The sequence below is a fragment of the Rattus rattus genome, chromosome 3 (genome assembly GCF_011064425.1).
Source record: "Rattus rattus isolate New Zealand chromosome 3, Rrattus_CSIRO_v1, whole genome shotgun sequence".
Taxonomy (NCBI): Eukaryota; Metazoa; Chordata; class Mammalia; order Rodentia; family Muridae; genus Rattus; species Rattus rattus.
Window position 1 is genome coordinate 45,379,708 of NC_046156.1, and position 25,957 is coordinate 45,405,664.

General features: G+C 36.2%; 1 protein-coding gene across 1 annotated transcript in view; it reads right to left on the reverse strand.

The window, feature by feature from the left end:
- Positions 1 to 25,957, reverse strand: part of Col11a1 (collagen type XI alpha 1 chain) — a 189,869-nt gene that overhangs the window by 4,160 nt on the left and 159,752 nt on the right. Inside the window, 17 exon segments of the mRNA XM_032897445.1 lie at positions 1,019 to 1,087; positions 2,507 to 2,619; positions 7,582 to 7,831; positions 9,162 to 9,215; positions 9,309 to 9,344; positions 9,444 to 9,497; positions 9,972 to 10,079; positions 10,944 to 10,997; positions 18,735 to 18,788; positions 19,335 to 19,405; positions 19,408 to 19,447; positions 19,528 to 19,569; positions 22,921 to 22,974; positions 24,103 to 24,156; positions 24,702 to 24,755; positions 25,036 to 25,143; positions 25,734 to 25,787. Of these exon segments, the coding sequence (XP_032753336.1) occupies positions 1,019 to 1,087; positions 2,507 to 2,619; positions 7,582 to 7,831; positions 9,162 to 9,215; positions 9,309 to 9,344; positions 9,444 to 9,497; positions 9,972 to 10,079; positions 10,944 to 10,997; positions 18,735 to 18,788; positions 19,335 to 19,405; positions 19,408 to 19,447; positions 19,528 to 19,569; positions 22,921 to 22,974; positions 24,103 to 24,156; positions 24,702 to 24,755; positions 25,036 to 25,143; positions 25,734 to 25,787 (1,269 nt within the window).

The following is a 25,957-nucleotide window of genomic DNA, read 5'->3' on the forward strand; positions in this document are numbered from 1 at the left end:
AATCTATGTTCCAGAAAGTATGTAGTACAAAATTTAAATAAAGTATTCAGTTTGAGTTCATGAAAATCTGTAATCTCCCTATTATTTTTAATGGAGTTTACTTAATCTTACTAAGTAACAAATTACAATGATTTTTGTGAGGTTGAAATGTATTTTAGATATGCATTACACAAAGTAAAATAAATTAAAATAAAATTAACATACACTCCTATATATGTTTATTACAACTGAAATAGATGAAAAAGCATCATGTATATCTATATAAGTAAAAAATTTTAAGTCATGTGGAAAGCTTCATTAGAAGTCATTGTTGAATATGGATGTATGTGTATAAGTAAGGGGATGAAACTGTAATTTATTACCTGTGGAAAGTAATACCACTTAAAATATTAAATAAATAAATAATGACCAGGGTTATTGGGAAATAGTGAGAAATTAGCGAAAAAAATCATTTTAACAGCCTTTAATATAATTTAATTAGGGCTCTAATCTTACTTTATCGCTAGCAAATTATTACATGGAATTGGTCACTGCATTTAAATAGTTAAGTAAAATGGGCTTCACACAAAACACGAGCTGTCAATTGTTTATTATATTCATGAAACCGAGAAGGAGGGAAGACTTGCATACTCTACAGATTCTCGTTGAATTAGGAACAAAGAGTAATTGTGTTTCAAGGAGACAGAAATTCAAATAGATGGAGATAGAGATACTAGGTAGATGATGTATTTTGACTCTTGCTACTTTTATTAAAAAAAAACCCCTATTTTATGATGCTAAGCCGCATCTTTCATTTGATTATACTTTCTTTTTCATAAATCCTTTCAGTTACTTTGATTCAATGCTTTAAGCTTTAAGGTATTACTGATGTCTGAGACCTGAAGGCTGGGAACTATGGAAGCGTGCGGAACTTTGCACGGCATTATTTATGTATTTGATTCAGCTTCTGAGGACACTTGGTTGGAGCTTCACCTAAGGAGTTTAAGAGAATTTGTTGGATGTGGAGGGAGCAACGTACCAGTTTTCCTCTCTTAAATTCACTGTACCAACTTCCCGGTTTCTCCTTCGGCCAAGATGAAAGTCTTACCTGTTGGGAGAGAATAGAAAAAAATTAAAAAATGGATGAAAATTATGAATATCATTGTCTGCATGCTTATCAGAAAAATTTGGTATGATTAGAAGGCCAACAAGTGTTCTGAATCGTATGGGTCCTGTATTGCATAGAACGAGATATGAATAACCTTCAAGCTAGATCCTGTGAATGTCATGGGATGAAGTTGACTCAGAAGACTGAGTTATTATTGCCTTCCTGATAGATTTTCTGGCTAAAAGTAAAGAAAAGGGAGAAACTAACTCAAAAAGCATATTACAGGCTATAAGGGAGCAGAAATAGGGGTCTTATGTAAATGGCTTCTTCCAAGGAAATATGCTTGTCTCGTCCAGCTTAAATCATAGACTTTTCTTCTCAAGACTAAGAACAATTATACCAAACAACCAGAGCTCCCAGCGACTAAACCACCATCCAGAGTACACATGGACAGACCCACGGCTCCAGCTGCATATGGAGCAGAGGATGGCCTTGTTGGGCACCAAAGGGAGGGGAAGCCCTTGGTCCTGCCAAGGCTTGATGCCCAGTGTAAGGAAATGTCAAGATGGGAAGACAGGAAGGCAGGAAGGCGGGAAGGAGTGGGTGGATGAGTGAGGGAACACCCTCATAGAAGAAGGAGTGGGTGGATGGGATGGGGGGTGTACAAATGGGAAATTGGGAAAGGGGATAACATTTGAAATGTAAATAAATTATGTTTATATATAATTATATATGACTTTCTACACATTGTTAGCTAACATATTTTAAGTAGTTTCCATCCCTCTGTCTGCCACACTGCTTGATAGGAAAGGTGAGGTTTAATAACTGAATAGAGTAAATAGATATTTTCCTACTTGTATAATATCAGACAATATCATTATGTGAGTTGAATATGGTTCTTTACACAGAAGATCTGCCTGTGTCTCTAGAGATAAACCTCAATATCCAAATACCGTGAAGCGAGAATCAGGGAATTTGTTTGGCGAGATCAAATATGCAAAATATTTGTAAAGTCGGCATGTGTTCATTTAAAAAAGAGATTAATAGTTTATAAAATGTTCCACTTTCAACATAATATGCAGTTGCGAGTTTTATCACGTGATAATGGGCAGAGAATAGCATATATTCTCTAAGATCTGAGATTCAGCCGTGCTGTGTCATGGAAAGCCATAGAATTTTTGAGAGCAAGCAGGTGCCTAAAGAATACATCTGGATAACAACATGAAGGAAAGAAGTACGTGTAAACCAGGAGCACCAGCTTGGTGCCTTATTCATGTTTATGCAAATGAAATATTCTAATTACCCTGTAAGAAAAGCAGATAAATGAAAATACGACAGTATAATTTTCCTGTTTAGTTCAATATTGCAAAAACATGGCAGGAAGTGTCAACATTCACTGCCAAATAGATTGGTACTTACTCCCTCAGATTTTTTGTCTGGATAGATGCATGTCTCACCACCAGCTGTGAAATTACAGTAAACTTTGAAGGAATCACCTGAGCAGCCTTGGTTAGGATCAATCCAATATTCACCTAGAAGTTAAAAAAAAAACCTTCATGTACAAAGCAAATGGTATCAAAATGAAACACATTAGATATTAAATTTCATGCTCTGTTTTTGTCATATATCAGTGTATATTTGAATAGAGTTACTTTATGTTTCTTTTGCTTAAAATCTTTGTAAATGATCTAAATAACCACCCTGGAATAATCTCCTTAGTTCTTAGCATTCCAGTCATACCTTGGTTGCCACTTAACTGTAACCCTCTCACCTATGAGCTTTCCGTTTACCCATACAAAATAAAGCTCCATCCAAATAAGGATAGGGTGGACTTGAGCCCGAGTCCCACATATATCACCGTATCTTAGTAAGCTCAGAGCTGAATTCAATATTTTTCCATGTGTAACAAAACAGGGTGATTGATATGTTGCCTCTGGGGCTATAACATTTAATAACAAAACTTCTTATAATAAACTCAATTTTTTTGAATGATATCCTAAGATGAACTGCTCTCTGCTATTAAAGCCATTGCTGAAATGTTATAGAAGAAATTTGGTTATGTTAATGACTAATATTTGGTGTTTTGTGAGTGGAGATAGTAAATAATGAGAATAATATAAAGTTATTCTTTAAATAACAATGAATTTTTACTCAGGGTTATTAGAAGATAAATTGCATATGGGACAATTCCTTCAGTCTTTTCCTGCCATACATAAGTTTCTACTTCATTTCAAATATTAACTCAACTTACAGCAATTCACTGATTATGAGCTTAAATTTTCTGCATGTAAAGAGTTTACCATTGCTTATAATATGTGTGCACTTGCATCTGCACATGTGTGTGTAATTGAATGGAAGGCAATGGTCAATGTTTGGTGCTCTTTCTATCTCTGCATCTTTTGTCTTGAGACAGAGTCTCTTAGTGTAACTGGAACTCATCCATTCAAACAGACGAGTTGGCTGGTGAGCTCTTGGGATCCTTTGAACTCCTCTCTGGCAAAATTAGGATTATAGATGTGTACATCCATAACCAGCTTTGAGGGAGAGCTGGCGATCAAAACTCATATTTTCATGCTATGCAAAAGTCCTACTCACTGAGCCATTTCTCCAGTCCCATTTAAATCTTAAAAAGCTCAAATTCATTTAGTATTGGGAAATTAAAATATACAGTATCATCTAATTCTTTAATACCTAATACTGCATATAATCAGGAGAAATTCTTTAAATTTCAATGTCTTCTATATATTTCGTGTAAATTGAATATCTTATGTAACAAAAATATTCTCATTTTTTATCAATACCTTCACATATTAAGCAAGCTTCTTAGAAAAACCATATAAATAAATAAAAATAATCTACAATATTGGCACTCACACCATCTTTATTATTTTGTATGTTCTAGGAATTTATAGTTTTGTACACTATAAAAAATAAATTTGTATCAATTATTTCAAATAAGAGTGCCCTTAAATATCCTTCAGAATGAAGTATTAATAGACAAATTCTTAAGATACAATTGTTCGGTAAAGTGGTACAGCGTCAGGGATGGAGAGGAGGCTCAGCGCTTAAGAGCACTCACTAATAAATGGATATTAGCCACAAAAAATGTACAGAACACCCAAGATACAATCCACAGAACTCCAGCAGGTTAACAAGCCTGAGGGCCCAAGTAACTACTCTTCAATCCCACATTGGAGAGAGATAAAAGCAATCACAAGAGTGGGTAGGGAGGGAGGGACCTGGGAGAGAAGGGGGAGGGGAAGAGGGGAAATTGATCAGCTATTGGGTTGGGGGGGACACAGGACTGAAGCCCTGAGGGCCAACAGAAAGAACAGAAACAGAAAACCTCAGGAGGCTGGAGGTGGGGGAGGGAACTTCAGAATGTACCAGAGACCTGAGAGGTCAGAGACTCTCAGGACTCAATGCCCTACAGGCAGCAGAGGTAACTTGTAGAGCCCACCTCCTCCAGAAAGACAGGGCATCAAGTAAAGGATAGGGTTGCCATTCCACAGCCAAAACACTCTGACCCATACTTGTTTCTGTATGAATGAAATTCAGGGACAAAAAAGAAGAGTCTGAGGAAAACGAGGTCTAGCAACAGCCCAAATTGGGATCCAGCTCAAGGAGAGGATCCAAGACCTGACACTGTTGCTGAGGCTATGGTGTGCTATCATGACTGCCCTCCAAAAGACCAAACAAGCATCTGAAGGAATCAGATATAGATATTAACAACCAATCAATTGACAGAAGCTGCTGACCACTGTGGTTGAATTACGGAAAAGCTGGAAGAAGCTGAGGAGGAGGGCAACCTTATAGAAGGACTAGCAATCTCAACCAACCTGCCCCTCCCCAAGGTTTCTCAGACACTGGGCCACCAACCAGACAGCATACACCAGCTGATATGAGGCCCCAGCACATACACAGCAGAGAACTGTCTGGTCTGAACTCAGTCAGGAAAGATGCACCTAACCCTCAAGAGACTGGAGGTTCCAAGAAGGGGGAAGATCTGGTGTGGTGTGGGGTGTGATGTGGTGTGGGGACATCCTTGTGGAGATGTGGGGGAGGAGTTTTGGAATGTGGAAGAGTCAGCAGATGAACTAGTAAGGGGAGAAAATCTTGACAGTAAAAAAAGATTAAATGAAATTAAAAAAAAGTTCTTCTAGGTGGTTTGATTCTCAGAACCCATCTGGAGGCACACAACTATAATTGTATGTTTTTTTTTTTTTTTGTTTTTTTTCTTTTTGCCTCCATGGCACCATGTATGCATGTTACACACACACACACACCCACACACAGAGAGAGAGAAAGAGAGAGAGAGAGGGAGAGAGAGAGAGAGAGAGACTAATTTATTCCACACTCAGCTAAGACTATTTTAATTGTAAACTTGGTATCATCATCTTTTTTTCTGTAGAATAGTCAATCAGTTCCTTACCCAGAATTATTGACAAGGTTTTCTGTTTTGTTAATTTACTACACATCACTCTGCAGGCTGTTCATGACTGCTTACTCTCAGTGAGCTATGTTTTGGTTTTACACAAACATCAGGATCTGGCTTCATCATAACTTTGCAAATGTTCCCCACACTTTCCTGGAATAATCTTTTGATTATTATCATGGCTAATGATCTCTTTGTTATTTCAGAAGAAATATAACTATCAAAGTTAATGACATTATTTTGATCAGAATCAACCCTTTCTCTTATTGTATAAATTCATATTATTTTTGTAACACATAAAATATGCAATCTTGGGTTTTCCTTTTCATATAATTAGAGGACTGTCTCTAGGCTGTTATTTTTGTATTAAACTATGAGGACCTGTATGTAGAACCAATGTTCATAAATATATAACAAATATGAAAATCTCAATTAATTAGTAATGTAAAAATTTAGCAAAGTGGGTTTCTATGTCCCGATTATTGGAAAGTACATTCCATAGGGTGTTCATCCTTTTTCATTTCAGCTCTTCTGCATCATACGTGGTTTGTAATTCAATGCATGTTCTTATCTTTTACACCTGGTGATCGGTTTTGCCTGATTAAATCATTTATAGAGTTCTGCAGTGTATAACTCACATGACATAGTCATATTCATTTATATTCATTTAAGTGTCATATGAACCCAACAGGAGTCTATTGATTGGCAAGGATTTTAAACTTTGGAGTAGGAAAAGTGATTTTGTAGCATATGTTAAGCTAAATGGCACTATCTCATTGCTTGCATGATGCCAGTTACAAATTAGAATCTCCTTCTAAGTCACTGAGCTAAATGTATCTTTTGACATAAATACTGACTTAACAATCAGAGCTTCACATTGCTGCAGGATCTCATTACTGTTTGCTCATGTTAATAGACTATGTTTAAGATAATAACATTTTTGTGATGCCTTTATTTTATAGTGCTACTTGTGAGTTACGTTTGACTTTTCTAGACGTACTGAGTTACATATAAATGAATCATAACATTAATTTAAAATCAATGATACAAAACAATAATGTCCTGGGAGTAAAGGAGAGAGAGGCATACTTCAGAATAAATTAGAAAACTGAGACTTGGATAAGTACTTACTGCTCATTAAATAACTAATTAGATGACTTTGCCATCTATGTATCAAACCCGATTCTGGTAATTCCTCAGATAACAAAAAATACAAGGCATTTTTAGGCTACAGGCACAGTAAAGTATGATTACTATTAAGGGGGCTGGTTCTATTTAATTTTGGCTATGTGTGCATCAAAGGAAAAGGAAAATGATTTTTTAAAAAAGGTTTAGTTTTATTTTACATCTATGATTGCCTTGTCTGACTGTGTGTGAGAATAGTGTGTGTGCTGATGCCTGTGGAGGCCAGAAGTACCAAAAATCCCCGGAAACTGGAGCTACAGATAAGGTAGCAAATGCTACCAGTGGGTGCTGGTACTGAGCCTAGATCCTCTGCCAGGGCACCCAGTCTTCTTAACATCCTCCAGCCTGAAAACTAAATTTTTCCCACAAGTCATCATTATTCCTAAATATTGTATTCACTAAACCCATGTATCAAATATTCAACTATTAACCTACTTACTCTTATACATGTTATTAAGATTAATGTACTAAACCATATTAACATACTCATATTAGTTAATATTACCATAATCATTTTAATATAAGACTAGTCATTAAGTCAGCATGTAATAAATGTAGTGATATGAATATTAGTGTACATATAATACTATGCTATGAGCCATTTGCACAGACAAATGTATCCGTGTTAATAATAAGCAACCAAAAATAATCCTATCGAAATTCAATAAAACATGATTTTGTAGAGAACCTTAGAAAGCATTTCTTGGAATGCATGCATAAATATGTTGTTTTTTTCCCCATCTGTAAGGCTAAAAGTAATAGTAATTTGCTTTAGTTTTATTTAGAGTCTATATTAACTATATTAACAAGTACTGACAAGTCACTTGGGTAGCCGGGCGGCTTAGAGTATGCGCTTTAGTCATTACTGACGTACCATCTGGGAAGTCGGGGTGGCTGAGTTGCAGGTCTTTGCATGTTCGTGCTGGGTTGGTCTGTGTACCCATGGGAAACTTCATGTGTTCAATGTCTTGTTTCAGAGAATTGAGGGAACCAAATATTTCCTCCATGCCATCTGAGTAGTCAAGAATATTATCACCTGCGTCGGCCTGGATGCTTTCAGTGTGTCTTCTTGTTTTCTTCGGTGACAAAATAGGTAATGGCTGTATGACTTCTCCAGGAGGACCCTGCAAGCAAATTGATGTGAGTGTCATTACTTCAGAGAAGAAGGTATTCTGTGAGTTTATTTACTAGTAATACTCGTTTTAGAAATTAATTGGCTTAGCTATCCGTTGCTAAATTAATGACATATAATATATGAAAAGACATGGTAGAGAAATTGAGGCAGGTCTGCAAAGCAGATAATTACTAGTACATTTTCTGTAAATTAACATAGTATGAATTTTTGGCGACATATTACATAGGTTACTCTCATTTATTCACTAATCTTGATTTGAATACCTATATCCATGATTAGATATAATGTTACAAAGCTCTTAGGTTATCCAAACTTTATTCAATAGTAGCTTATTTTCTGAAGGATTAAAAAAAATGATCTGCCCCATTAACATATTAAAATATGCATAACTTACATTATTCTATATTACTCTGGAAGTAAATTCCATAAATTGAATTTACTGATATGTAATCATACAACCACATTAAACAGTTAATTCATATCCTCACTGGTCAAATCATCTTTTGCCTATATATGCACTTACTGTTTCTGACCCTCAACACAGTAACTCAGATTGCAAACTTTCTTACAATTTGGATTGTGGAATATATGATTCGGTAAGCTGAAGTCATTTGGTAGGCCTAGTGAAGTATCACTAATATTCTTATGACAAGAAAAATAATATGGTCACGTGGATACAGATCTAGACAAGGTTAGTAATCAAAGAAAAGTGTGTTATGTATAACCTGAGAGGTTTAAAGTAGTTTCTCCTCCTACACCTTTCAGAAGAAACCAAACCTGTGACAGTTTGGTCTAGGATTTCCAGCTTCTACAGGGACACTCTGCTTGTATTTTGCCCTATGACTGGACTAAATAAACCCACATATAGTGGAGACACTTTAGCTAGGAAAAAAAACCCAATATCCTCAAAAAACAGAAGACAATTTCTTACATATAGGTCTACAGTTTAATACAAACACTTCAGAAGAATATCATTGCTAATAAAAAAATACATATAAATATATTTGTGTGTGTGTTCATTCTGTGAGCATACATTCCTTTAGTTTCATTACATGTGACCCAAGTGTACATAATTATCTCGAAAGTTTAATTAGTTTATTGTAGAATACAATTAAGAAATATTTATAAGTAAGAAATGACACGTTAAAAAACAAATCTTGACATGTAGGTGGATAACCTGAGGGACCATGTTGGATTTTCCTACAAAATCAGTACTTTAGGCAGAATATCCCTTCCCCTTGTTATAGAAGTCCAGACAAACTATTTCCTGCACCCATATGCCTGTTAAAAGAGTATCGTTCTTGCTAATATACACTTACTGGAGGCCCAGGAGGTCCTGGCATACCACTGTCACCCTTCTGGCCAGTAGGTCCCTGTTAAAAAGAAAACATGACAAGCCATGAAGTGAGAGAGAAATGACACAGACTTCACTGAAGCACTACTATTCAAAGGAGACAAGCACTTACAGAAGATCCTTTGTTACCCTTCGGACCAGCAGGACCCTAGAAAACACAAAGAAACACACACAGGTAAACACGAGGACAATAGGTTACATTGGCACACTTGCTGTTTACCTCATATTTCCATTGTCTTGTACTTACTGGTAATCCTGGAGGACCAGGAGGACCTATGGGACCAGCAGGACCTGGGATGCCCTACAGGGGGGAAGAGTATCCAATTAGTAAGTATATTAGTTCATTTCCTTTTCATTGTTTGCTACATATATTGCAAAAATCTGAAAATTTATGGACAGTGAATAATTTTTTGTTATGAATTATTGTTCAGTAATCCAAGACTTTTACCATTCGTTGCAATATATAGCTTTAAGTCACTGCTATGAGGGCTATACAGACATTCATTATGGCATCTCTAAAGCTTTCAAAATAAGACTGGATTATAATGTAGAATCAAGAATAAGTGGTACAAACATCTACATCATTGTGTCTTTTATTATTTTAACTTAAATCATATTTTTAATTTATTAAAATATTTTTAAAGGAGCATAAACTAAAGCAGGTAAGAATATGGGTGCCCTAAAGCCCTTCAGTGATCATCATAAAAACCTGTGTGAACGTGTAACTATATTGTGCTGACGTAATGACATGGCCAAACCATCTGATTATACTCACCCCATCGCCTTTGGCTCCTGGAGAACCTTGAGTCCCAGGAAGTCCTCTGTCACCTTTTTCCCCTTGTTCTCCTGGAGGGCCAATCAATCCAATTAAACCAGGATGTCCCTATACAAATTAAAGAAAAAAAATAGTAATATATGTTATAGCCGTGATGACATTGTAGTCATAAAACACTTGAATGTAGAATTCGTGAAACATATTATAAAGGAAATGGAGGGGTTTCGATAAGTCTTGTTCATGAAATCTAGAGTTTAGAACCTCCATATAATTAAGTGGACCATTACTGCTTACAGGAAGAGCAGCCTTTATTAAGAATGGAGTAGTACAAATAAAAGAGCTTTCTACAAAAAAAAAAAAATCATTAGTGCTTCGTCTGCAATAAGCTGAAAAAAAAAAAAAAACCCAATAACGTCCAAATGGCGTGTTGGTAAGATAAAAACCAGAGCGCTCATTATTTCAGTAAGCATCTCATTTAATCTGAAGTCTTTCATATTCTTTAGGGACTGTTTAGTCTTTAACAGAGTTCTAGAGATGTAAATGGATTGTAATTCCATTATAGAAATGGCTCATTTTCTTTATGTGGTAAAACACAATATAAAATCTGGGAGAGCGTATTATTATTTCAAAAACATTTCTGATTTAAAACTTTTGCTTTCATGTTTAAAACAGAAAAGTAGTCGCTGTTGCTATTCATTCTATTTTTGGGGGAGAGTTACTTAGCGTAACCACGTGCTTTCTCCATAAGGTGTCTAAAAGGCTTCATTAAGAAATCGCTCTCCTGATGAAACCTTTTTCACAACTATCTGCACACTTTTCCTTCTCTAAAAACATTTGAGAATCTGAAAGTTGTTATCATTTCCTATAATCAGGTAGACAGAAATATCGTTTGAAATTGCCTTTTAAGTGGCCTTGAGAAAGTTATCACATCTGCTATTCGTGTTCTAGAATCCTAATAAGACGTCCTTTTACCTTTTCACCCTTGGAGCCAGGATCACCTTTGAGACCAGGTAAACCAGGAGGTCCCTGAACAAAAATAAAGGAAATAAATATATTGAGGAAAAGCATTATGGTTTCTATGTGTAATGTCCCACACAAGTCTATGGGTTTGATTGTGTTCCCATTTGGTAGTGATGTTCTAGAAAGCTGAGGAACTCTGGGCTCTAGACCTAGTGGTTACACAGAATGATATGGGGGGAGCAAGATGGCTGAGCACTGAGAAGGTAGGACTTCCTCTTTGCCTCCTGCACAGCCCTCTTCATATAAGCACACAGTTCCTCCACCAGGGACAGTAGCTGGTCCCAGTCACTGTCTTCTTTGCCATGCACCTTAGAGCCAAAGTAAGTCCTTCTCTCTTCAAGTTGCTTCTGGCAATTAGTTTGTCCCAGTGTCAGGTAACTGAAACAATGGCTCTGGACTAAAACTTCACATTTGAGTTACAAAGGCAGTTTGTTCTTTGAAATATGAAGTTCAATCAGTGTTAATAATGATGAGTGTTATGGAATTTGTTGAGATTGTAGAGAAACTCATGGTCTTAAAATGTTATGGAGTTAATGAGGAATTTACGATATTGATAATTTTTTTTTTTCGGAGCTGGGGACCGAACCCAGGGCCTTGAGCTTGCTAGGCAAGCACTCTACCACTGAGCCAAATCCCCAACCACGATATTGATAATTTTAATTAAATAAGTATATGCATTCTGAAATAAGATAGAAGATATATGGATTCATATTTGAGAAGAAAGCATAAACTATAAATTTTAATAATTAAAGTAGAATCGATTTGCAAATTATACATCCAGTCCCTAAGTACTTCACACTTCAATGATAAGCTCTAATTTCAAAGGTTACAATATTTTCAGTAACATTTAAAAAATAATCTAGATCTTGTAAAAATCAAATGGTATTTAAAAACCTCAGAAAAGTCATATAAACATGATATTGTGTTTACATAACAACCATATTGGGATAGCTTTGGAATGGTATCTAATCCCTTCAGAAAACCAGGCCTCCTAAGGTTATCTACCAAACAAGGCCTATCACGTTGCAGTAAGACTAAGCACCTCTCCTCGTATTAAGTATTACTCAGGTATTAAAAAATAATGTCATGCAAGAGAGAAGCCCAGAAGGCCAGGAAAATGAACAGAAGAAATATGCAGCAGTGTGGAGTGGGGAACAGGGCAATCACTAGAAAGTCAACAACAGGCACGTGGAAGGCTCCCAGGATCCAGTGAGGATGACATTAGCCAAAATGCCCGACAGAAGGAGATGGAACCTGAAGAGACCCCCTCCAGTATAGACATGGTGTCACCTCCAGTATAGACATGGTGTTAATTGACAGATGGGGCTACCCACCCATCTCAAAGTTTTTAACCCAGAATTGTTCCTGTCCAAAGGAAATGCAGGGACAAAAAAATGGACCAGAGCCTAAAGGAAAGGCCATCCAGAGACCAATCCACCTTGGGATTCATCCCACCCACAGATACCAAACCTCTACACTATTGATGCCAAGATGTGCTTGCAGACAGGAGCCTGGCATGACTGTCTTTTGAGAGGCTCTGCCAGCACCTGGCTGAGACAGACACAGATCCAGCCAAACACTGGGCTGATCTCGGGGACCCCTATGGAAAAGTTAGGGGAAGAACTGAAGGATCTGAAGGGGTTTGCAATCACATAGGAAGAACAACAGTATCAACTAGCCAGCTACCTCAGAGCTCCCAGGTTGTAAGCCATCAACCAGAGAGCATACATGGGCTGGTCCCTGGCCCCTGCCTGCTACATATGTAGCAGAAGACTGCTTTGTCTGGCCTCAGTGAGAGGGCATCTGCTTTGTCCCCTGGAGGCTTAATGCCCCAGAGAAAGAAGATGCTAGAGGGGTGAGGTAGTAGTGGGTAGTGAGGTAACCCAGAACTAGGAAGACAAACATTAGGTATATGGTCACTTGTTAAGTGAATACTAGATGTAAATTAAAGAACAGTAATCCACAGATCCAGAGAGGCTAAACCAAAAGAGGGCTCAATTAGCCTTTACTTAATTATTCCTCATAAAGCACAATTAAATTATAATTTTCAAATTGAATTTATATTCTAGTGTTAAATTTAAAGAAATGTACTTTTTCCATATTAATATAGTTTCATTCAATAATTTAACATTCCATACTACAAAACTATGACCTTTATATATTTAAGATAATATTTTAAGAAAATTGTGACATCATGCTAGCAACTAAATATTATCCATACGGCTTAATCATAGAAACATCTAGATTGATGCCTTTAGGATACACATAAAATATAGGTTTTATTACACCTTGTGTTAATAAAATTCTATACATTTTCTTAACTATTGAAAGGGAAATTGTTCAGAATGCAGAAGCTATCAAGAGAGGGACTGAATGAAGAGATCATTCTTTGTCTCCTTGAGGCTTTATAAACAACTTTCATGTAACTTCTCTCCTCCTTCTGTATTGACCTCCCTCTACTCTCCTCACTTTGAGTTCATATCTGTTACTCTGTTTCCCACTTTATATCATCTGTATAGTGCTAATTCCATCATAATGTGTGTGTGTGTGTGTGTGTGTGTGTGTGTGTGTGTGTGTGTGTGTGTGTGTGTGTATGTATGTATGAGTTAGGCCACTTGGAACAAAAAGAACCATAGATTAACAAAATCCCCAGAACCTAGCATTAGCAAACTCTTTTCAAATGGTTTGCCAGAGAAGTGTAAGTGAACTCCTCAAATAATGCAGACTACCTATAATCGAAATTGATGGTCTACCAGTAGTAGAGGGTAGAGCCCTATTGATGAAGACACAGAACACTAAGGATTCAAGACTCAGATGACTCAAACTTAGAGCTAGATCTGACTCAACGGCCTCTTTCCTTTGGTTTAGCTTCTATGGTTCCAGAAAATACTATAGAAATTGCCAAGAATGGGAAAAGAATGACGGTGCTACCTAGCAGTGACATCTGTGAATCACAACAATTACCAGTATGGCAAGGTATCCTTAAAGGTACAATAAATGGCCCTGAAGAGCTGGGTACTTGGACCTAAGGGCCACCATACCACAAGAATAAAATACCATCCACATCTCAGTTATTGTTACAGTCACAAATGTTCACTCCAAATACCTTCCACCTGAGTCTATCCATAGTATTTAATAATAACATGTTAATGTCAACATAACAAAAAAGGGAATCTAGCTTAAAATGTGGCCAAATAAATAACAAAACACACCGCAAATATTATCACTACTTGTAAATATGTTCCTGATGAATGGGTACATACCAGCTTGATCTCTCCACCATAACAATACAAGATAAAATTAAAAAGGAGAAATGCTATCACTCCTAATTGCTCAGGGTTGAGAAGATATATACTAGACATTACTTGAGTGTCAAGACTATTTTTAAGGATTTTTTTTTGTATAAGTACTATTCATGAAGGTGTTTAGGTGTTTAGGCTCTTTATTTTTCTAAGTCAATAAAATCTGAAAAAATTACAAACTATAATGGAATGATGTTGTTAATCCAAATCAGTTTATGTTTTACTGTCTGAAACAGAAATTAGTAATATCATGAAAGGGAAGACCATTATGATCTTTCTGTTTTTGTATAGAAGATATTAAAAACTTCAGCTCTGCATATAAAAATATGATTTTAAGGGTTCATGTTTGGTATTTGCTCTTCAGGATATTGTAAATCGAAAATCTTTAGGGAAATACATAATTCATAAATAATAAAGAGAAAGGGAAAACAGGAATCAGGCATTCATAAGTATTCAAAATACAGATGCAAATACTCCTCTCTGCACCATCATACCTGTGGAGTATCTGCATGACCTGTAACTTACAACTGTATAGCACTGGGTTTAAGAAAAACTGTACACCCCAAACTCAACTCAGAAAGTAAAATTAAAAATATTGTTAGATTTTACAAAAGAGCCGATACCTTAACAAACCCATTTAATCACTGTAGAATATCATATATTATAACCCTGTTACAGACTTTATGTGGGGTACTAAAAATATTGAACTATAATTAAGTAACATGTCTTTTCTCTTGTTTACATTTGTATGTTTAAAAATTGATCCTGCCAAATATATTTATTTTCTGAAAAGAAGGTATTTATATTAAAATTGACAATAGTAGTTTTTGAGCAACATTAAAATGAGTTGGTGCTTAATATAAAAGAATATAAAAGAAAAAAAGTTAAAACAAGTACAGCACTAACTATGCCTACAAATATCAAATGCATGCTTTTTAAATTATTCAACAATGTTAACTGTGTTTTCGAGGTCAACATATGCATTTAATTAACTTTATCTTTTGCGACATGTCCATTAATACTTTGAATTCTCAAGAAGAGAATTGTTCTACTCACAAAACAACACAGTCATCATTGTCTTTTCAGTTTTCTGATTAATTCATATATGCTACCCATTATTCCTTAAATCTGTGAAGTAACTGAGTGTGTGTATGTGTATATATGTGTATGTGTGCGTGTATATGTGTGTATGTATGTGTTTGCGTGTATATATGTGTATGTGTGTGTGCGTGTATGTGTGTGTATGTATGTATGAGTGTGTATGTATGTGTGTGTATATGTGCATATGTGGTGTGTTTATGTCTGTGATGTGTACATGTGTGTATGTGTGCATGTATATGTGTGTATGTATATATGTGTGTGTATGTGTGTATATATGTGTATGTGTGTATTCATGTATGTGTATATATGGGTGTGTATGTGTGTGTGTTCGTGTATGTGTGTTTATATATGTATGTGTGTGTATGTACGAGTGTGCATATGTGTGTATGTATGTGTGTATGTGTGTGTGATGTGTTAATCCATATAAAGGTGTATAGAGAGGACATATAAATGTTTATGTTACATATTATCACAAAGATATACTTTACAGCTACATGATGGGACAGTTCAGAAATGTGCAGTTTGGTTGAGGTAAGATTCAAATAGTGAAACCAAGGGCCAAATCTGATTATAAAAGAGATTACAGCACATTTCAAATGAATTAAAACACAAATATTTTTAAGAAAAACAAAACGGATATGTTATATTGCAGTCCGTGGTTGAATATTTCTGTAGGGGAACTAAGGGCAACTTGAAGAAGAAACACAAATACCTTACTTCAAGGAGTACTTGTAGACATCTAACAGAACAGCCTTGGATGTGAGTGTGAACGTATGTGTAAATATGAGCAAAGCATATTATGAATAAGGAATTATTCATATAAATTTCAAGTGGATTAATTTTTAACCCCAATGTAAACTTGACTGAACTTTCGAATGTTTTAGCATCGCCTCCCGCATTTCTCCTCACTTAAGCCTCTTTCCTTCCTCAGTAACTTCTAAATCAGGAAGCAAACTCGCAGGTGATGAGGGAATCGGATTCTTTGCTCGCCACTGTAACAGGAGTCACAGAGTTATGTCCTAGTTGCCCTAAATATAAGCCTGCTTGCCTTGCAGTGATTTTTAATTCAGAGCATTGGTTATACAATATAGATGGATTTGGGTAATAATTTAGTTACACTCTCGCAAAAAGATACGAGAGTGATCTATTGAAAGGTATATTTTCTTCTGCATTTGACAATTCTTTATTCAATTGGCACTGCTGTCCATTAGTTGTATGAGTGCTTTACAAAGAATCCATTTAATAAATACAAGAACACATCAGGAATATGTCTTAATTAGCTCTAATTAAACTTAATATCCCTTTATAGGACAGGGTCAGATTCCTCATTATTCTTAAGAATATAAAGCTGGAGTTGGGACAAGTTCTTAATGACATCCTTCAAACCCAGGGAGTAGCTAATTTCTTTTAAATGTGTTTAGTTCTCTGTATTGGGTGAATTTAACCTGTACCAATTATGTTCCCCTTTACCTGTTTAAAACATGTAACTCCTTAAAGTAAATCATTCTGCAGCTGAGTAAGAAAGCTCCATATATGCCGTCCCTACCTCTCATCTCCCTGAGAATGGAGTAAGAAACACTCTGCAGATACCAGATTATTGAAAAAGCTATATATAATATATTCACATAGTATCATTTCCCAATGAAACCAGCAGTTTTGGAATGAATAGGCCCATGCTGGGCCCTCCTGGTACTTACAATTGCAATTTCTAAATAAAATTTGAATTGTTCAGACTTCTTATACTGTAAATTTGCTTAAGCATTAGACATACGAACTTTGCAGACTTTAATCAGCTTCTGTGTCTGATGGTTTTATTTTTAACATTAGCTAAAGGAAATCTCTAATAATGGTCTTCTATTTCATCTGCTGAAAGGTCAGAATACTTATTGGAAATCTAACAGAAAAAGAAAAAATAACCCTGGTAAATTTTAGGGAGATATTTAGGGAAAGCATTTAGCTACCAGACTCTTGAGTCTGCAGTTAGGAGTTCACCTCATAAAAGGAGAATATTTCCTAACTATGAGTGCAGACCTGGAACTCACCTAGGTTCACTCAGGGCTCAATTTTTATGGTAATGAGATAATGTAAAATAGATAAATAGTGATCTCCTGCTTCAAGTCAGTTACCAACATATGGAGCAAGCAGGGTTTATCTTTGTTTCCCTTTTCCCCATTCCTTCTCTGTTGCTAAAAAATTATATCATATTATCATATTCCTAAAGCTAGCCACCAAGTTTTATTTCCTTATTTGGCTACTTTCTCCTGAGGCTAACTACCAAGATCCAACTATCAAACCATTAAAGTCCAGCATCAAAAGCTCCTTGTATATACCTTAATTGTCATGCCAACTCTAATACAGGGACTCTTCTTTTCCTATGCATTTTCCTGTCATTTGCCTAAGCACCAATCTGTCTCCTCTCTATCCAGAAGCAGCCTTTGTCCCTCCAGGGCAATATCTCTTCCCCCCTTTCTTTGCCACTTTTCTCTTCTTCCTTGTTCTCTATCTCCCGTCTTTGTCTCTTATGCCCTGTCCTGTCCCTCTGTGATGAGAACGTGGTCTTGGTGTGTCCTGGGCTGTCTATGTTTTGGATAAGAGAAATGGAAAGGAAGTTCAAATTATTTCAAGAAAGGCTGTGGTTATTTAAAGGAAACTGCATCATGCACCCTCATTGTCATGAGTATCGTTTACATTTTGGATTCCCTTAGACATAGTTATGTAAAATCAATTTACCACATTGAATCGATTTGTAAAGCAAAGTGGTCTGGTAAATAATGACTTTAAAGGACACGTTTGCATTCTCACTTCTTGCCCATATTAGCCAGAGAGACTTGGGAGCCTAAGATGTTGGCTAGCCCGTGCTTTGTTGCATTTATCAAGCGTGCTGTTTGTATGTGGAGGTCATTGTAGTGTCTGACTTCAACATAAAAACAATAACATGCTTTTATGGAGCACAAGATAATGGGTCCTATTTATTTTATAAAGAAAACCATCTACTTGGACAGCTGCCAACTTCATGTGCCAACATGACCAGGAAACAAAGTTTAATTACATGAATTTTGTAGAACTGTCTGCACTGAGAAAATGACTAGCTGTATCATCACTAGCACTTTATTCTGAGTGAAAAAGATATTTTTCATCTAAAGGGTATGAAAAAAGAAATATTCTCTGGGCCAACTGGCAATCTTTCCATGTTATTATCAGGACTACTTTTCTCCTTGAATGTGTAGTAGTCTTTCTGAAAAGAACAAACCACTTTATAAGATAAACACTCACAAATTCTAGCTTACAAAAAGTTTATTTTAGGAGTTCTTTATATATAATGAAAAAACATGTTACTCACCAGAGGACCAGGGGGTCCATCTTGGCCAGCAGCACCGGGGAGACCTTGTTCTCCCTACAGAAAAGAAAATGCAACTTTGTTTGCCAAACAAAAGGGTACCTTTTACTTTTAAATGTTGGACATGTAGAAAGAAAAAAATTAGCGTCTGTAAATTGTGCTATCTTAAAACATACAAATAGTGTACGTTTTTTTAATTTTTTAATTTTTGAACCTACATATGTATATACAGTCATGTATGCATGCACTCATTTCTATATAAGCACATGAACATCTACAGACATAGTCTGAGATATTTCTGAAACTTTTCATTGCTGTCATATTAAAATTTAGTTTTCTCTTCTGTACTAATGAGAATGTTCCTACAAAATTATACAATTAATTATAAATTTTAAAATTTTTAGAATTTTATAAATAGAATAAACAGGATAAGCATTTTAAATATATTATTAAGTTATTTAAACTAAGTTACATAATAAGTTTAATACTAATAATTGGATGCTCATAGAGCATATTATAAGTTTTGAAGCAACTACCTTCCAGGCATTTTAATTCATAGATTTTTTAAACGTAAAGTTATTCCCTTTTAGTACACTTGCTTACCACAGGACCAGGGATGCCTCGAAGACCTTCTGGACCAGGCTTTCCAGAAGGACCCTGAGGTCCGACCGCCAGTTTTCCCCAGGAGGTCCTTCCAAGCGGTGTGAAAGGAAACCCTAATAATTAATAATAAATTCATATTATCATTTATGTTTGAATTGCTAAGCATGCATGACACACTGTATCTCCACGGCACCTTTCTCCTTTGCCTTCTCGAACCGGAAGCTCCAGGCGGACCCTGTAAACATAAAGTTGAATTTAGGTACGTGGCACCTTAAAGGCAATGCTGCCGAAGAGCAGTACTCAAATGTGGGAACAGTCGATAGACCGCCAGGTTGTACTTTCACATTACTTTTCTGTTTAAAACACAATGAGCAAGTTGAACACTAATATCATCTCAAAAACTCCTATATAGATAATTTAAGATAAATCACCGGTAAGCGGAAGATCCTTATGTAATATCAATGGAGACAGTAAAAAGAGAGCTCTTTTAAAAATGCTCTTGAATGTTGGTCATAGTGGTGAATGATTTTAAAGCCACCACACAGGAAGCAGAGACAGGTGGATTGCTGTGAGTTTGAGGCCAGCAGGATCTACACAGTGAGTTCCAGGCGAACCAGAGCTACATACTGAAAGCAAGTCTCAAAGATGACGATGAATAAAATACTTGAGAGTAAATGCTATAGGTTATTTGTTATTTTAAAATTACTTAAACCTTCCAATATATATAAAAAAGATAATTGCACCTTTATCTTTAGAAATGTTTCAGAAGCAGTCCATTCTAAGTACACTTAAATACTCACACAATTTAGGATTATGCACCAACCAAAAAATTACACCATCATAAAAGTCAACAGAGGAGTTTCATTCTTGTGGAATGATTTAATGTATAAACATGTAAGATTAAAAATAATGTCATTTTTATAACTTGTAGGGTTAGAGACAAAAATGATTATATGAAAAAAGTGATAGAAACGTGTATGTAAAGAAAAATTGAATAAGGAACTAATGATCTCTAAGTAATTTCTTTCACTTTCCCCCAATTCCTCTTGCTTTCCATCTGTTTGACTTTCTCAGTGATCACACTTAAAATTATTGACTGGGGGGACTGGAGAGATGGCTCTGTGGTTAAGAGCACTAACAAAAATAAACAGCAACAACAATAACAAAATAACAACAAAGAAACAAAAACAGACAGACTAGTGGATTAAATTGGAGATCTCAGAAAGAAACCACACATCTACAGATAACCAATGTTAAACAAGGGGTCAAAATCAAGCATTTTAGAAGGAATATTTTCTCTTAAACAGTACTAAAAAGAATATTGAGTACCGATCCTTAGGTGGCATTCTTTATAAAATTATCTCAGGCTGGATTACAGATCATAATATAAAACCAAACATATGAAACTACTTGAAGAAAGCATAGTGGAAATACTATTAGACATCTGCATGAACAACACTTTCCGATGCTTGCCAAAACGCAGGAAAGCAGCAGCAGACAAATGGCATAATGTCAAATAAAAAGGCTCCTACAGAGAAGGAAAATCAATAGGAGGGGAAAAAATTCTGCTAACTATTTGACAAAAGATTAAAGTGCAGAACATGAAAGGAACTGGATAGATCAGTAGCAACAACTACCAAATGAGGGCTTTGATGAAAAATGGGCCAACGGCCTGAGTGGACATTTGTCAAAAGAAGTAAAAAACTGAACAACAGATAGTTTTGAAATGCTCACAAGGTAATGGCTATTATCAAAACAGCAAAGACTGAGAAGATACAGAAAAGGATACCGCCATGCATTGTTTCAGGAACTAAACACAGTGCATCGATGTGGAAAGCAGAGTGGAGTTTCCTCGGAAAGAGTGGAAGGAGATCTAACATATGGTCTACCTCTCCCCTTACTGATCGTATTTGCAAAGGGAATTAAATCTACCAAGCACAGAGCTCCCAGCTCTCGTGCTCATTGTTACACCAGTAATGACTGCTAAAATATGGAATCAGCAGATCAATGTCTACAGAAAATGTGGCCATTATATCTTATGGGATATTAGTCAGCCATAAAGAAAGGTGAAATCCTGTCATTTCTGAGAGACTGAATGAAATCAGAGGACATTATGTCATAGGAAATAAGGCAGTCATGGACCCTAGAAGGAAAATGGCTCCTGCTCTGACTTATATGTAAAAGATAACTGAATATGGAATAGTGATTACTCAGGAGAGTGGAGGGGGGAGGATAAAGCATTAGTGCACAGGTGCAGATACACAGATAGGCTTAAAGCCTTAGTTTTTATAGACCACACTATACTTTTGGAATGACTACAGTCCATAATAATCTAATACGTCGTGCATGAATATCTCAAAGGCAGAACTTTCAAACATAAGAAGTCCAAAGAGAGGGAAAGGTCATTAACCTGTTTTGTCAATGAGTTATAGATGTGCATTAAAATATCAACCTCTTGTCCATTAATACACAAAATTATTATTTCCAGTTAAGGTAAATTCTTTAAATCTCTTTGATTCTTCTATAGTCAGAATTTGGTTGTTTGTAATATTTTACTTTATTTGTTTGTTTGTTTAGTGTTTGTGTGCATGTCTGCCAAGGCATGTGTATGGAGGTCAAAGGAAAACTACAGAAGTCAGTTCTCTCTTTTTGGCATGTGGACCTAGAGAACTGAACATTGCCTTGATGGCAAACACCTTTATCCACCGAGACATATACATCTTACCTGACCAACAACTACTGTAACCGTAGCCACTAATTTTGTTATAGTTCTTTATAAAAACTCTACTTCATTAAAAACCTTATTTCCAAATGTGGTGGTTCGAATATTCTTGGCTGTTAGGAAAGGGCACTATTAAGAGGCGTGGCCTTATTGAAGGAGGCAAGCCTTCTTAGAGGACGTGTGCCACTGTGAAGGTGGGGCTTTGAGGTTTCATATACATGCTCAACTGTGGCCAGTGTGATCTACGGACCCCTCCGGAATGCCTGCCGAAGATAATCTCCTGGCTGATTTCAGATCAAGATGTAGAACTCTTAGCTCCTTCAGCAAGCACTGTGTCTGCCCCATTCTGCCATACTTCCTGTCATGAAGATAATGGACTGAACCTCTAAAACTGTAAGCCATAATCAATTAAACATTTGCCTTTATAAGAGTTTCCTTGGCCACGGTGTCTCTGCACAGCAGAAAACCCACAACAAGACACCAAGTCCATGAAATTCGACAGCATAAAACAATCTACAATATAGATGCATGTCTCTGCTCCATGTACTGATAAGCACGCATGCTTTCACAGTGTGAACCCTAAGCTTTGAATATTTCACCCCTTGGAGAAAACCATATGTTAGAATTATTGAACAGCAGTAACACTGTTCAGAGAAACTTGTAACTCCCAGTGGAGGAGCTGTTTGATTCATTCAAACTATGACAGTAAAATGGCTGAAGTGGATTCTGAGTTAGCGATGATTCTGCCACACTGAGGGAAGTGCTTATTTTTCCAGCCTCCTTGGATGCTGCCTATAGCTTGTAGGGGTAACACCAATCTAAACACATAGTGAATAATTCAAATAAAGAATGAAAGAAACTTACTCTCTTTCCAGGTGGACCTGGAGGGCCAGCTTCACCAGACGGACCAGGGGGACCCTATAAATGTACAAATGCACGGTTTGATAAGCTAGCTATTTTCATAATCACCATGATTCCTCCCTATACAAACTGAAACTGAGTCTTGGCTCATGTCCACCCATCAATCATTCCTAAAAGCCTCGCCTACCACTCAGATACAAGAATTGCCTGTAGATATCCATAGAGTGAGCTGATAGATTTATTCAGCAAACCGCTTCATGGATACAAGAAAGTGGCTCAAATTTCCTTTAAAAAGTGGTCATAGTTATTTAGAAGACACCCCGCAGACACATGTACAGGTTTTATCTTACAAACTGTGAGCATGGCTTCATATTGTATCTAAGCTTCTCATACAAATTTGCAGTTCTTTTATGCCACTGTGAAGAGAATTATGAGGGATGTGTGCATAATTGAACCTTAGACTTCCAACACCTAAGGAACAGATCCTTGAAAGAAACAGAGCTGTATTAAAACCTATTTAAGTTAATGCCATCCATACTTTTTGCTTTCTTAAGTAACTCACCTGGCTAAACACTCTGTGTCATTCCAAAAATATTAAGATATCTATATTGTACTTTCATTTAGTGTCTGGGCTAAAATAGCTTGTAAACTTCAGCAAGCTATTAGAGGGACTGACTTTCCTTTATATTTCTTGTTTATATTTTGAAAGTATTTTTTTATAAACAAGTGACAGTGGGGTGTCTCTCTCTCTTTTGCCTGAGTTTTCAGCCCCTGTCCTTCTACTGGACTACCTCATCCAGTCTTGATGTGACGGTTTGTGCTTGGTCTTATAGTATCTTACTGCGTCATGTTCAGTTGATGTTCTTGGAAGACCTGTTCTCTTTTGGGAGAAGAAGGGAAGTTGGGGAGGGCACAAATAGGAGTTGGGGGGAACCTACAGTCTAGATATATTGTATGAGAGAAGAATAGATAAAAGTTTTATAGAATAAGTAATACTAGTAAAATTTGATATAGTAGGATAAGCTCATAAACATGTAATGACATACCTTTGAAAATGCATACACGATATATAAAATGAGATGATTCATTTAACGGAATTTAACTTAATTTGATCTCTTTGAATCACCTCTTTTTAAATGTACAGTGCTATGCAAGATTAGACAAAAAGTACGGTTTCTTGCTTACTGGTTGTCCTGGATCTCCATCTTCACCCTTGTCACCTCCAACACCATCTTGCCCCTGTAATTGACAGTGAAACTCAATCCAGATATTTCTTGTTCTATTTTATTATTATAAAAATACAAAACTTCTACTTCTGTCTTGGTTACTGTTGAAATAAACTAGACACACAATACTACAATACTTATTTTTTAGATTATGGTTCTCTTGCTCTTTCCACACTTAACTGAGTATAAAGTGTTCTGCTGATATAAGGAATGTATGAAGACATAATTAGGGGAGAACACTAGTGCTTCCTTTCATCAGGAGCAGACATGATGACATTCTAGGTAGGATTTACATAGAAAACAAGATTAAGAAGGAAAGTCTTGAACTTTGTAAATAAAAGTATAGATGTTCCTTCTGTGGTTATGTTGGGCAATCCAAAAAAGCAGAGCCATATAACCAAGGTGCAAGAATCGTCAATTAGATAAAGCTGGTCATCCATATGACTACTGCTTTCTTTATTTTGGCTTTCTGCCTGTAGAAGTTCACTTTTAATACATATTTTAAAGAGTGAGGGAACAGCCCCATCAAAGCCTCCTTATATCCTCCATGACACTTACTGCAGGACCAGGTTCTCCAGGTGGACCAGGATCTCCAGGAAACCCAACAGGTCCCTAGAGAGATTTTACAAAAGGAAAAATAAACAGATTAAAAGTGAGGTTTCACCATGGTGTATTTTTATTTCAACAGATTACAATTATATCAAAGACTGATTAGATGTGTGCTCCAGATAGAAGAATAGATGGATAAAATTGAAATAAACTAGGAATGAATGAGAAAATATAAAATGATATAATGATATTTGTTTCACTAGAACTCCACATTTCTAGTCTATCTATGAAAAGCTAAGAAATGAAAAGGGTACAAGTAACACTTTAAAGGGGACACACTTACCGGGTTCCCCTTGGGTCCATCATCACCTGGTGGCCCCTTAATACCAGGAGGACCCGCAGCACCAGGGGGCCCAGCTTCTCCTTTCTCTCCTCTCTCTCCTTTGGGACCCTTCAGAACACAAACAAAAGAAAGAGTTAGTTTACAAGCTCAGTTTCAAGGTTTTCACATTAGTACAATGGGCTAGAAAGTTTTCTGCTGTTAGAGTCTATATTCTGCATTGCAAAGTATCTATCAGAATCTGAACTATAGCAACTGAAGGTCAGTAGTTATGAACTTTGTAAGTTAGACAGTAAGAAAACTTCCAGACTGCAAAGGGAATGCAGTATTTTTATAGCAGCTTAATTTATGTTAGAATAATTAATTTTAATTAATACATGTTTATTTAATGCATCAAGGTTTGTTGCCTTGTCTCTATTATGGACAGTTCACCAAACACAATGTGTATAAGGAACACCTTACAGTTTTAATGACTTCATTCATGCGAATTCAATCTTTCAAGCCTTACATACTAATTAAAGTATCTGGAGGATTTTCACTTATTAAACATATTGTCTTTGAGTTATTTTTATATTTAGTGAGGTGGAAAGAGATAGTAGAAAGAGAATACTGTAGGATTCGAGTGAAATGTTCAAACACTCAAAAAGAATTTCTAAAGGTCTAATGGAGACCAATAATAGCTTTACTACTAAAGGACTTACACCTGATCCGGCTTCTCCAGGGGGTCCTGGGTTCCCTGCTTCTCCCGGTTCACCCTACAAAGAAAATATCACATGAGTCTTAAAACACAGCAGTGGCGTTTTCTATATGCAAAAATACCTTCATCATGGCCTTCTTATTTTAGACCACCCTCTACATTAATGTATGGTTTGAAACACATTGAAAATCTAACGTGAGTGGAGGAGAATGAGGACTATTAATTTCA